General features: G+C 43.0%; 1 protein-coding gene across 1 annotated transcript in view; it reads right to left on the reverse strand.

Moving 5' to 3' along the window:
- MYO3B (myosin IIIB) overlaps nucleotides 1–13,334 on the reverse strand; it is a gene marked incomplete at its 3' end in the record, with an annotated part of 379,148 nt that overhangs the window by 358,264 nt on the left and 7,550 nt on the right. The window contains exons 3-5 of the mRNA XM_080668808.1: nucleotides 10,919–11,023; nucleotides 10,600–10,699; nucleotides 8,519–8,595 (exon numbers count right to left, since the gene is read on the reverse strand). Coding sequence (XP_080524934.1) covers nucleotides 8,519–8,595; nucleotides 10,600–10,699; nucleotides 10,919–11,023 — 282 coding nt within the window. The remainder of the gene's footprint in view (nucleotides 1–8,518; nucleotides 8,596–10,599; nucleotides 10,700–10,918; nucleotides 11,024–13,334) is intronic.

The raw sequence follows: 13,334 nt of genomic DNA on the forward strand, positions 1-13,334 counted from the left end.
CCCACCCCCACCTGCCCCTGCTTTGCCCCACCCCAAAGGCTCTTCTGGGCTCCCATTCCTAATGCTGACTGCCCACCCGCCTTTGCTTTCTTCTGACAGCCCAGTGACCCTCAGTCAGAGGCAGAGTTTGGCTTCGGTGTGGGTTCCCTCTTCTGGGCCTGAGCCCCTGTGCCCGGTGCAGGGTAGAGGAGGTACTGAAGCATCAGGTAATTTGGGACTCGGAGCTCAGGAGGAACCGCGGCTGGCTCTGACATTCCTTCAGCAAACACTTCTGCCCCTGCAGGAATAGCATCGCTTCTTCCTCTTTGATGGATGAAGAGGGGAAACAGCAAGATGGGTGGGAGGACACGCTGGAAAGTTCCAAATGCTCAAGGAGGCCATTATTTGGACACTCCTTGCTTAGTACTGAGCAGGGAGGGATATAAGGGCCTCACGTGCTTCTGCGCATCTGGGAGCTTCAGCCCTATATTTAGTTCCACCAGGAGGAGGGTGATGACATGTCACCACCCACTCCAGGGCCAGCCTCCCACCTCCACACTGACACATGACATATGACTCAACTGCCCCACAGAATTCCAGCTAAGAAGGGAGCTATCACTGGAGCAGAAGTTAAAAGTTGGGGCTGTACCCAGTCATTTCACCTTTGCCCTGGGCCCTTCACCCACCAGGAGACTAAGCGCCTGGGTTGTGCTTCAGGGCCCTCGAAAGCAGAACCACTCTGGGAATGCAGGCAGGGTCTGCTTCTTAGAGGCGAGCATAAGAGACTGGAGGGAACCTGTGAGCACAAATGGCTACGGAATCTCAGAGCTGAATGCCTTGGGGGAAGACGCACAGGTCTTTCAGCCAATCATCTAAGGGTCTAAACCCCTTACTTGAATCTCCTGAGCAACCAAAGCTGGCCTCACAGTGACATGACTGGCAGATGGGTTCCAAGATAGTCAAGAAAACAGACCCTAAAGGTTCACCAGTGTCATCACTGACACTTACTGGGAGCTGAGGGAGATCCTGCCTTCCTTCCCTGAGCAACACCAGAGCCATGGAATGGGAGCGCTGGAAGAGGCGTTTCCCCCAAGACAGTAAATGTTCTCTGAAAAGCTGATGGGACCTTGGAGGCAGAGACAAACAAAGCCAATCTCATCTTCTTACAGATGAGAACAGGGTAGGGAGGGGTGGGGTCCAGGCAACATGTGCCACCATTTTTTAAAGCATGGCACTGTGCCAAACACTTTCAGTGCATCATTGCATTTTGTCCTTTGAGGCTGTTTTCCTTTTCCTTTTCATTCTACCACTTTTAACTTCTTCCCATCTTACTACTCAGATATTCAGAAACGTGCACAAGGTTTGTCCTGGATTAGGGCGTAAGCAGGTATCTACAAGTTGTTCCCTAACGCCAAAATTTGTTCTCTTAACTTTTCTACCAAAACTAAAGCCATATCACTTTTTAAAAATAAGTGTCAGAACTAAAACTAAAATCCAAATCTCCTAAATTCTATTCTAAAGATTTGTGTTATTTTATTTTTCCAGGTCCTTCTTTGGAGAAGTAATTACATTGACTTCTAGCGTCATGTTGAAATATTACATTTTCCTCAACATATTAGAAAGAATAATCCTTAATTTAAAATAATTTAAAAATTGGAGAAAAACAATTTACATCTTGTCAGGTACACTGGTGGTCACAAATAAGTTGCTCTAGTATAGTGGTTAAGAGAGAGGATTTTGAAACTAAATTTCTGGGTTCAAGTCATGGTGACATCACCTACTAACTTGTCCAAGGACAAGAACCGTGCTTTCTGTGATGTATTTATCTAAAACATTGGACTAGAAATAGCACTGACTTTATAGGGTTGTTGTGAGGATTATAAATGAATTAATTCACAGAAAGCACTTAGTGTTGGGCACATAGTAAGCACTCAATAAATTCTCACTCTTATTTGGAAACCAACCCATAGTTAGAGCTTAGGGAACAAAATGGTAATGATGGCAATAATATTTCAGCTCTGTCTTTTATGGCTTTTTTCAGCCCTTTGACACAAAACATCTCATTTGTCATCTCTAGTCCTGGCAGTGCCAAAGAAAATAGCATCATTGTATCGTTTAACTAGGAGTGCCATAATTAATGAAGGCAAGAGTGGTTGCAAAAAGCCTGCATTGGTGTAAGCTGGTTGTTATGGCAACCATCCCCTGTCAAGGATCCTTTGTCAGGCAGAGAGAGCTGTCACAGCACATCTGTTTCTCTGCTCAGCTGATTAGCTCTTGTTTGCAACAAGAAGCAGATGGAAGTAAAAATGAAAAAATAAATTTTTAAAAAAGCAAATGTTTATTTTATCCACAAGTCTGCTTTCTAATACAAAAACAGACCTTTGGCTGTTTCGCAAGATGGCAAGATCCTTAATATATGGGCTGCTTCTCCCATTGGTGAGATTGCAAGTGTAGTCAACCTATAAATTATAGGTGATAGGTCCCTTCATGCACGTCTTTTTAATGATGTGTCTCACACTCCAATGTCAGAGTATTCTTGCACCACGTCTCCGCATGTCTTTGTTGTATGAGCTGTCTCAGCACACATGTTCCATACTGAACATCCCATATGAACACATGAAAGCAAAAGAGGACAAGACCAGGGGGGACCTGAATTCTGGGCCAAGTCTGCCCTGAAGTAGCATGGAGAGTATCCTCGCCCTGTTTCAGTTTCTTCATCTGCAAAATGGGACTTGCATTCTCAGGCTCTCTGAAAAGCGAAACAGCCCCAGTGCTCACTAGGTATGCAAATTTAGGCACGATGTTTCCTACACCTCTTTGGGCCTCATTTTCCCCAGTGATAAAATGGAGAAAATAAATCTACTATAGAGAGCTGTTGTGAGAATAAGGTAAAATAACGTACTGTAAAAGCACCTTTCCCAGTTCCTGGTGCATTCGTGGGTCCTTAGTAAGTGCAAGTTCCTTCCCACTGCCCATTGCTTAGCAGGCACAGTGTTCTACTATCTGACCATCAGCTGGCTCACCGTGCTGGAACTGGGCTTCGAGTTCCCTCTCGCCGACATCACCCCTGTAATTACTGGACCATGAAAAGGTCTGGGTGTTCCCGGGAAACAGACACGTACCTCTGGTGGCTGAGAAACACTTCAGGGCAGCAGCCATTTACCATCCAGAACAGAAGTACTGCAGGACTCTAACAATCAGCACGGCCACACCAGTGCATACAATTAACTTTCAGGTCTGACTCCAAAGGTATGTTATTTTAACATAGTCTACACATGTCCTCAGTGAAAACAATAATGGTAACGTTGGTTAACCTTGTCTTGGGTTCCAGTGATTTACAAACATTCAGTTTAATCCTTATGTATGTGTGATGGTGGGAAAGGATCGACTACCCTTAAACCCCTGCCATCAAAAAAATACATATAAACATAAATTAAGCTTGTATCCCCTTTTGCTACAGACCAGGATATTATCTGGTATGTGTCTGATGGCAAATACTAGCTGAGCACTACCAATATGTCGATGGGCATGGGTTGTTTTGAAAATCCCTTAGTTCAGTGAGTTACAACCTATAGATTTCCGTTACTACTACCCACTTATCCACTCAGTGTCCCTTGGCAGAGCCTTGGATCCCATATGTGTAAGGTCAATGCAATGACACCTAACTTGCATCCCCACAGGTAGGTGTGAGCACTTAAAATATAACATTAAAAGTTCCATGCAAATGTCAGACACTATTATTCATATTACTTACTATAAGAAATTGGGTGTCAGGAGACAATGGAAGAGAAAAGAGACAATAAACATGGCTAATGAAAAGACTGTGTGAGTGTGAGTATAATATAGATAGATATAGACAGAGAGAGAGAGAGAGAAAGAGAGAGAGAGAGAGAGAGAGAGAATATATGTGTTACAGGCTAAAGTCACAAGCTGGGAGACCAGAGGCTCAACATACACAGAAGGTTGAGGGAAGTAACCTGGGTCAGACATCTCAGGAGATAATAATAATTTTTAAAAATGCCAGAGAGCAGGTAGGACAGAACAAAATTCTGAAGGTGTTGAGGGCCTATGTGGGAAGGCAATTTGTTATGCTTGGTACATCCAGAAAGAACTGTGTATGCCTCAGACACCTAAGGCAGAGAGAGAGAGAGAGAGAGAGAGAGAGAGAGAGAGAGAGAGAGAGAGAGAACACAGACAGGAAAGGCTGAGCTCTCCAACTAAGCGAGCACCTGTAACATGCAGATAGATCTGGAGGTTCCAAGTGACTGGCTGATTACCTTGGAAATTGGAATTATTTACTATAAATGAGAGCTGCTAAGTACTTGGAGAGTTGTTTTGGGTTGAATTGTGTCCTCAAAAAAAAAAAAGATGTATTAAAGTGTAAACCCCCAGTACGTCAGAATATGAACTTATTTGGAAACAGGGTTGCTGCAGATGCAGATGGAATTAGTTAAGATGACATCATACTGGAGTAGAGTGGACCCTAATCCAAAACAACAGGTGTGCTTAGAAGAGCATGGCGTGTGAAGACAGACACGGGGAGAGCGCATGTGACCACGAAGGCAGACACTGGAGACTGGCTGTGGCAACCCAGAAGACCAGAAACTGCCAGCAAGCGGCCAGAAGCTGGAGAGGCAAGGAAGACCCTAGACACTTTAGAAGGAACAGCCCTGCTGACACCTTGATGTCGGGCTTCTAGTCTCCAGAACTGAAACAATAAATTCCAGATGCTTTAAGCCACCAGTTTATGCCACTGAGTTCTGGCAGCCTAGGAAACTAAGACCGACTGGGCAAGGCTTCGGCCCCAGGACAGGAGGGGAACCCACTTAACTTCTCCACGGGCCATCAGAGCAGCCCCACAAAAGCGAAAGGCGGCAGGTGTTTGTGCCCGGCTCTTGCATGGTGGATGTCGGAACGCTCGGCCACTACTGCCCCTCAGATATTCACAGGCAACGGTGTCATAGCGCCCCAAGTCAGTGCCTACCAACTGACGCCAAGCAGCTTGCAGGCCACACCAGGGAAATGAAGAACCTGGGGTTTTGATGGTTTACTGGGCTGCTGAATCGATCAGCTCTGGAATCACTGATCTCTACACTTACCTGAGAATTTTAATTTCCTATTGTGTAAGTCATTTTGTTCAGGTAATCTGTTCAATATATAGTTTCTACATTGCCCATTTTTCTTTTCCTCTTAAAGTAACCTTTCCTGTGTCACAGTATGCTACTGACATAGTCAGTTTGTTAAAAAAAAAATTGTACTGATCTGGACTTTTACATTAACCCTTTTACTGTGCCACACAATATTTCCCCGTAGCATTGTTTCAAAGTATTATCACACAAAGTCCTGGGCAACGCCTAGGATTTTTCTCCTCCTACATTGCTGAGATGACACTGCTTTTACCCAGCATTTTTCATCTTTAGTAGTATCCAAATGAGGCAGTGAGAGGAAATAAGTGGAAAATGTTAACCATATGAAAGTCCATTCAAGCTGCAGCTTCGAGCTGCCCCAGTGAACTGTGCACTTGGACCTCTCGTCAACAATTGATTGTGGTGTGGTCACATTCCATTAACTACCTGGTTTGTAGCGCAGACTATTTGAATTAAATATCGCAGTTACTCCAGCTGGTGAAACAAAAATGGAAATGGGAATGGGAAAAGAATAATTTGGTTCAATATCTCAAAAATAAAATAGAATCAAGGATGTTTCAGCTGCATTTTCAACATAGAAGCACTGGCCGCCTGCAATGGTTTCATTCCTCTGGCAGTGGCCTTTGTGCATTGTCATAATTAATCTAACTAGCAGTTACTCACACAGCAGAAGTGGAAGCATAGTAAGGCCAATATACCATCACATCAAAGGGAAGCAGAGTTTGCCACCCCAAAACATGCCTTTTGGGATATTGATTTCTGTTGATTTTTAAAAATCCAAAGACTCAGAAAGAAACTTGAACCTTCCCCCCAACTGCCTCAAAGGCATTTAGACAGACGACCTGCTCCAGAAAAAAGATATAGCATCACTGATAACTACAGTTTAACCTGAACTAGGTAGACAGGGAGGAACCCAGCAAGGCCCATTTGTTCAGCCCTCTCTGTGTCCCCCTGTGATTCTGAGAACACCAGCTTCCTATGAATTAGAAGAAAAATGCCATCTTCCTGGTTATGTCACCCCAAATTTGAGCTGTGTAGCCTCAGTTATGCTTTCCTTTAATAATAATTAAAATCTATAGCCCTAGCCAGTTTGCTCCGTGGTTAAAGTGTCCGCCTGTGGATTGAAGGGTCGTGGATTCACTTCTGGTCAAGGGCACATACCTCGGTTGCAGGCTCAACCCCCAGTCCCGGGAGGGCGCATGCAGGAGGCAACCAGTAGATGTGTTTCTCCTCTCACATCGATGTTTCTCTCTGTGTGTCTCTCCCCCTCCTTTCCATTCACTCTATAAAAATCAACGAAAAATATGCTCGGGGAGGATTAACAAAAAATTAGTTAGTTAATTAAAATCTACAGAGAAATTTGCTAATACCAATGTCGTAAAGCTATCCTCAAACAACCCTCCAAATTCATCCTCTCCTTTGGCTGCTTTACCAATGGATTTATTCCTCCAACAGATGCTTATGAGCACCTTCCTGCTCTGTACCGAGCTCTATACTGAGCGCTGGCTGTCCCAAGTCCCTGCCAGAGCGTAGAGCCCAGTTGGCAGACCTGCCTGCTAACAATCCCAATAGGATGGCCACGGTGCTGATGGAAGGTGTGAAGACTGCGGTGGTGATTTAGGAGGAGGAGCCTCAGTGTCAGCCAGGGATCAGGGAAGGTTTCCTGGGGGAAGATGCATTTTAGCTGAAACTGAGGAAGAAAGTTCCAGGGTTCTCAGGGCCACTCCAGACAATATAACAATACACAAGAGGGCCTAAAGGAATAATATATCAGAATGAACTTGGAGAATTACTTGGTGTTCACTACTGTTGCGTCATTAAGCACAAGTAAGTTGGAGAAAAATAACCTGAGATGAGGCTGACAGCTAGATAAGGGTTGGAACTGAAGGGCTTTGTTCACTGCCCAAAGGAGTTTTGATTTTGTACTGTGGTGTTTCTCAAAGTGGGGTTCACAAGATCCCTATGAAAATTTTTGTTTTGTGTGTTTTTTTCCAATGATAATTGTATTAATAATAATAACTGGAGGATAGTGGTAAAAACACGTTCCAGATCATCTGGGTGACTGTTTGCCACACAGTTTCAGTGACCACACTTACAGTTATTGTTAAGCTGGCACCAAGCCAGAGATGTACCAGTTAGAGGCCAAAGGAGGTCCTATTTGAACAAAGAGAGCACCCCAGCTGAAATAAAGTGGTGGTGAGACAAGGTCTCCACATGGGACAGGGTAGTAAGTTTGACAAAATAACTTAAAATAATCTGTGCTGTCAGGCTCTGAAACATACTCACTTTGCAAAGGACAACTGAGTTTCCGAAAACAATGCCTCAGTAAATTAAAGGTGCTTACTTGAATGTTTCTGGGTTTGTCGTTTTTTCATAATACATTTTTCTTTTCGATTTACAGTTCTATAAATATAAGTGATTAGGAGTTTAATTTTTAGTTTTATGTTTTTTAAAACCTATCTAAGAAATATTTAAGATTTAAGTAAACACTGGAATCTGAAGGGTTTTTCTTTTTCTCTAAAATGGGCCTGTCCATTACCCAAGTATGAAAGAGAGGGACATAGAGAATAGGGAGCCATTGAAGAGAGGTGAGCAGACTGCTGTGAGCCAGTTACTGTGTAGGAGGTCACCTAGGCAGACATACTGAAGAAAGACAACCATGGGGACAGAATGGAGATGGAAAGAACTCTAAATAGATGATTGCCTGAGTCCTCTTACAGAAAGAACCCATTGGCTTAATCCCAGAGGGCTGCTCTCAGGCACGGGCCAGAGTACTGTGGAATTAAATGCTGACTTAACAAGCAAAACTGTACCTGTGTGTCATGGTATGCCTTATCTACCTGGGAGATTCTCCAAACTTCCGCATGCATCATCTCACAGAGAGTTCCACGATGATGCCAAAACTAAATTAGGACCAAATCCCAGGTTTAACTGGGAAACAAAAATATACGTAAGACTAGCTGCTATGTACCTGGTAACAACAACAACAACAATAACAACAACAACCCCACAAAAGAACTACCAGGAACACTGTATGTACTTCCCCTTGGAGCTGAAATCTGTGTCACTGGGCTGCATCTCTCCAGGGAAGGTGACATTTTCTAATTTACATAAAAGTTGGATGAGTCCAAGCCACGACCCTTGGAGAGAGCAACGTTTTCTGGAGGAGGCACCTTTTTAAATTGCATGACGGCATCCTATTGGCTAGCTGTAATCTTGCTTTTCTGAGATTAAGTAGCACTGTTGTCACTCATCAAACCATAATAACTCTTACAGTTCAATGAGGATAAAGAATTTTCTTCTTTCTGAACATTTTGTGAAACATATGAATTTCCCATAAAAAGTCATAGTATCAAGGCACTCAACACAAGAAATAGATGCCCTCTACTTACCTCAGGGGCCATCCAGAAGGGGGTGCCAACAGATGTGTTTCTCCTTAGACGTGTACTGGTGAGCTGAGCTGACACACCTATAAGGCAAGGGCGTCAGAATTGAGCAGTGAGCTGAGGATGATGCTAGACCAGGGGTTGGCAAACTTTTTCCATAAAGAATCAGATAATAAATAGTTTAGGCTTTGTGAGCCATATGGTCTATCACAGCTTCTCAATTCTGCTATTATAGTGCAAAACCAGCCACAGACTACACATTTACTAAAAATTTACTCATAGATGCATGTAATTATCACATGTCATAAAATACTCTTCTTTTGATTCTTTCCCCAACTATTTAAAAAATGTAAAAAATATGTATATTCTTAGCTCAAAAGCCATACAAAAACAGGAGGCAGATCAGATTTAGCTGAACCCTAGTTTGCTGACCCTATGTGGGAACATTTATCACTCTATCTATATCACTGGAATTTTTTTCCTAATAAGCATTCCTATCCATATTGCTGCAAAATTGGAATCAAAAGAAAACATTGACAACCAGGATCAACCAAAAATATATTCCTATCTCATTTCCAATATATTTCAGGTGATTTCTTTCTTAAAATGGTTTTCATTTTATGGAGAAAGAAAACTGGCATGTGTTATCTATAACAGAGCATCAGTATAGACATAAAAAGTTTCCAGTGCCTTATCTTACCTAGAAAACTAATGAGAAAACTGTGTTTGTCAAATGGGAAAAGAAATTGACTAAGTTATTATTATGTAAGGCTCAGTGTTGAGGACCTGAATTTCAATATAATTCCAATGTACGTTATCTGTCTTAGCCTTGAGCTGGCTCTCTTTATACCAGCACATTTGTGGACTTACACCATTCCTCATATAGAAAGAGGAGCATAAAACTTAAAGTGCCCCCCTCTATTTTCCTTTGCTTGCTCTTTAGTAGATAGGCCAATACACCTAAGTAACTTCATTTATTATTATTTTTTAACTATTTTTTTATTGATTTCAGAGAGGAAGGGAGAGGGAGAGAGAGATAGAAACATCAATGATGAGAGAGAATCATTGATCGGCTGCCTCCTGCACACTCCCTACTGGGGATCAAGCCCGCAATCCAGGCATATGCCCTTGACCGAATCAAACCCCGTGACCCTTCAGTCCCCAGGCAGACGCTCTATCCACTGAGCCAAGCCAGCTAGGGCTAACTTCATTTATTTTTGAGTAATTTCTTCTGAGCAAATGATTTGCTGATATATTTTAACATTGAATTCTTTCTTACTAATAAAGCAAAGACTAGTCAAAATCATGTGTCTTTTCTCTCACTACATTGACATTGTTAAAGAACATTTTTTAAAATGCTTCTGTGAAGTTATTCTCATTATTTGTAACAATCATGCTAGAGTACTAGCTGTTGTTGAACTCGTTTAGAAGATTAAACCATTCAATAAACTTAAAAAGGAAAACCAGGCGGTTTGTTGGTTTGTGAATAGCAGTACCTGAGTGTTGCAAGGGGATATTTAATAGTTCTCTGACCTTAGGTCATTTTGCTCCGCATTTCTTCTCACACTTCCATTTCCTGTCAATATCTCCAGTTCAACCAGACTCACGTGTAGCAGCAATAATCACAATTTACAGGGAGGTTAGTTCCCAGACCCAAAGGACTAGTTTACCTTCTGCTCACTGGGAATAAGTATGCCTAAGGCTAGAGAAAGTCATTTGAAAAACCAAACTGCTTTCTGTTTTCATATGCAAATGAAGAAATGACAAAATGTAAATTATGGACAATTGCCCTGAGACATGAAATTCTTCCCAGAAAAGCAAAAAAGTTTTCTGTCAAATTCTTCTTTTGAAACACTTTTTATTTTCTCTCTTTAATAAAATTGCTTCTAAAGCTGAAAATAGATTAACAAACAGCCTCTCTTAGGGTGATCCATCTGGTAAACCCCCCACTCGCCAGCCTGTGTTTGATGGGAAAAGTCCCTCAGCCTGTGGCGTAGCACAGAGGCCCCAGCCCTCTGAGACTGCAATAAATTGTTGCCTGTGGGTAACTGCACACATCAAGAAAACAAACGACAAGCAGTCATTACCAAAGTCAACGAGCTTAACTCCTCCTTCTGTTGTCAGAAGAATGTTATTCCCCTTGACATCACGGTGGATGATTCGGTTATTGTGCAAATGCTGAAGGCCCTGCATGGCATCCCACCACCACCAAACAACAGGGAAGAGAGAGGGAAATTTTGCGTGGTTATTTTAAAACAAGTACAGTACTATTAAGAATCTAACACCCCTGCTGTTACACACCTCTTATATTACGGGGCGGTTCCCCCTTGTTAATATGAAATGAGGATCCAACCCATGACAAATTGCCTCTCCTGCTGTCATCCCCAGAACATTGGACTTGCTTACCAATAAGGCTCCATATAAGATGTATGAGATCACTGCTTCGTCCAACCGCTGGCCAAACATGAGTAGACCTTTGACAAGCTCGGTGACTGAGCCCCCGTTACACAGCTGAAAAGGAAATGCAGGAGAGAGAGAGACAACAGCAGAATACATACAAAAAGAAAAAGAAAAAGAAGGTAAGAATAAAAGCCCCATGTAGTAAAATAAATTTGCAGATCATAAAACTCCAGGTAGAAATAATTAAACTTCAAAATTCCATTACACAGCTAAATCTAGTTGTGTGTTTGTGTGTGTGTGTGTGTGTGTTCAAGATAATGATTTATGAGTGAAAGCGCATGTCCAAAAAGTTGATTTTTTTAGTTGTCCAGTGAAATGTAAAAGCACAAGTCATTATTTAGAAATTCAAACAAGAAGGCATGGTGACTTATTAGATATTGGATATTTTTCATTTTACATAAGTACTGTTTTTTATTTTTTTATTTTTTTTCTTTCTAAAGGTTATATTCTTCTTGTTGTTTTTTATTGTTTGAAGTATTACAAATAGTAGTACATATGTCTCCTTTTTTTTTTCCCCATTGACCTCCTCCCCAGCCATTTTGAGGATAACAGACCAGAAGGGGCAACATGGATGCCCTTGATATTTGGGCGGGAATGCATTGATTTCCAATCTTCCTATCTGCCATCCTGGCACCACAGGCAGCAGAAGCCCACCCAGCAGTTCTTTCTAGAGTTGCCATTGCATGTCAGATTTATGGAGTGGAGTTGCAGCATTTGTGTACTCTGGGATTATAACAATCCCCACAGCCTGCTCATGACTTACAGGAGATTCAGAACTTTATGCTCCATTTGGGGACAGGGACAAGGCTAACATCTGAATGAGAAGGTCAAAGAGAGTGAGAACCTCATGATAGGAAAGGAGCATCAGGGACCAGGGACATGGGGTGACATGGAAAGGCAGACAGTACAAGGACCTGGGGGACTCCACACAATTTGAGGCCCTGCTCTCACTGTCATGGCTTCACATGAGCATTTGCTTATATGCAGATCCAGGTACCACTCGGGGAGAGGGAACGGGAAGAAAGAAAGGTTCTAAAAATACTAGTCCTTGCCCAAATGATTGAGCTTTGAACTGGACTGTGAAAGTGGGATATAAATACTAGAATTTGCCTCTTTCCCAAAAAGTCACTCAGTGGGACTGAGTTTAACAGAATGAGTTAAAATCGGTTGTCTCCTCTAGGCAGGCCAGAGACTCCAGAACAAAGTTGGGCTCAGTTACTGAAAAGAAAGTTACCTCTCTGTTCTCAATAGTTTGTGACTGCCAGTTCATACCCATTACGCAAACATGAATACAACACAGTCTCTGCCCTCAAAGAGCCCACCACCACGAATGCACACATGAGTAATGAGGAGTGTGGCATGTGGAACTAGGGTGTGCCTGAGGGAGTAGGGTGACACCGAAGAGGGAATGGCAACCTCTGCTGAGGTAGGATGAAGGGGGACAATCTGAGAAATCGTCCTAGAGATTGTAACATTTATAATGAGTTTGAAGGACAAATGAGTGCATGGAAAGTGAACAAGAAGGGGAAGGGCATCCCTGGCAAAAGAACATCATGTGCAAAGGGAACATGAAAGAATGAGGAGTGTGTTGTGTGTGTGTGTGTGTGTGTGTGTGTGTGTATTCTAAACATTCTGCTATTGTTGGGACAAAGAGTTCTAGGGCCCTAGGGCAGGGAGATGGGGAAGGAAGGTGGGAAACAGAGAATGACAGGTCTGCCCTGCTAAGGGGTATGAGCTGTATTGCGACACATATATTACTAGAGGCCCAGTGCACGAAATTCATGCACAGGAAGGGTCCCTAGACTTGGCCAGCAATCAGGGCCAAGCAGGGCCAATCAGGTTCACCGCCTCCCTGCCTCCTCCTTCCCTCGCCACCCGCGCACCGCCATTGTGCGGTAACCCGCCCCCTCCCCCCCCGCCTCCCCACCTCCTTGCCTCCTCCTTCCCTCACTCCCTCAGCACCCCGCTGCCTCTGGTTGCCCGCCAATGTTCCATGCCACCCCCTGGTGGTCAGCACACATAATAGCAAGTGATCGAACTCCCATTCTCCCAGTCGAACTCCCAAGGGGACACTTTGCATATTAGCCTTTTATATATATATATAGTAGCAAAATATACCATTAGATAAGAATAGTACATTATTGACAAGTTTTAGGCAGGACAACTCTGTTCAGACTTGTATTCTAGAAAGATGACTTGGGCAGCAGATTGGAGGGTGGACAGAACACGAAGACGCCAGAATCTTGACCTCTGTTAGGAGGTATTGAAGCAATCATGAGAGGCAAGGTCAAAAGGTCAGGAGTCATGGGGATGAAGGTCGGGGACAGAGGCTTTTATGAGTCAGGATAGACAGGAACTTCTG

Source organism: Plecotus auritus, assembly GCF_963455305.1.
Source record: "Plecotus auritus genome assembly, chromosome: 5".
Classification (NCBI taxonomy): Eukaryota; Metazoa; Chordata; class Mammalia; order Chiroptera; family Vespertilionidae; genus Plecotus; species Plecotus auritus.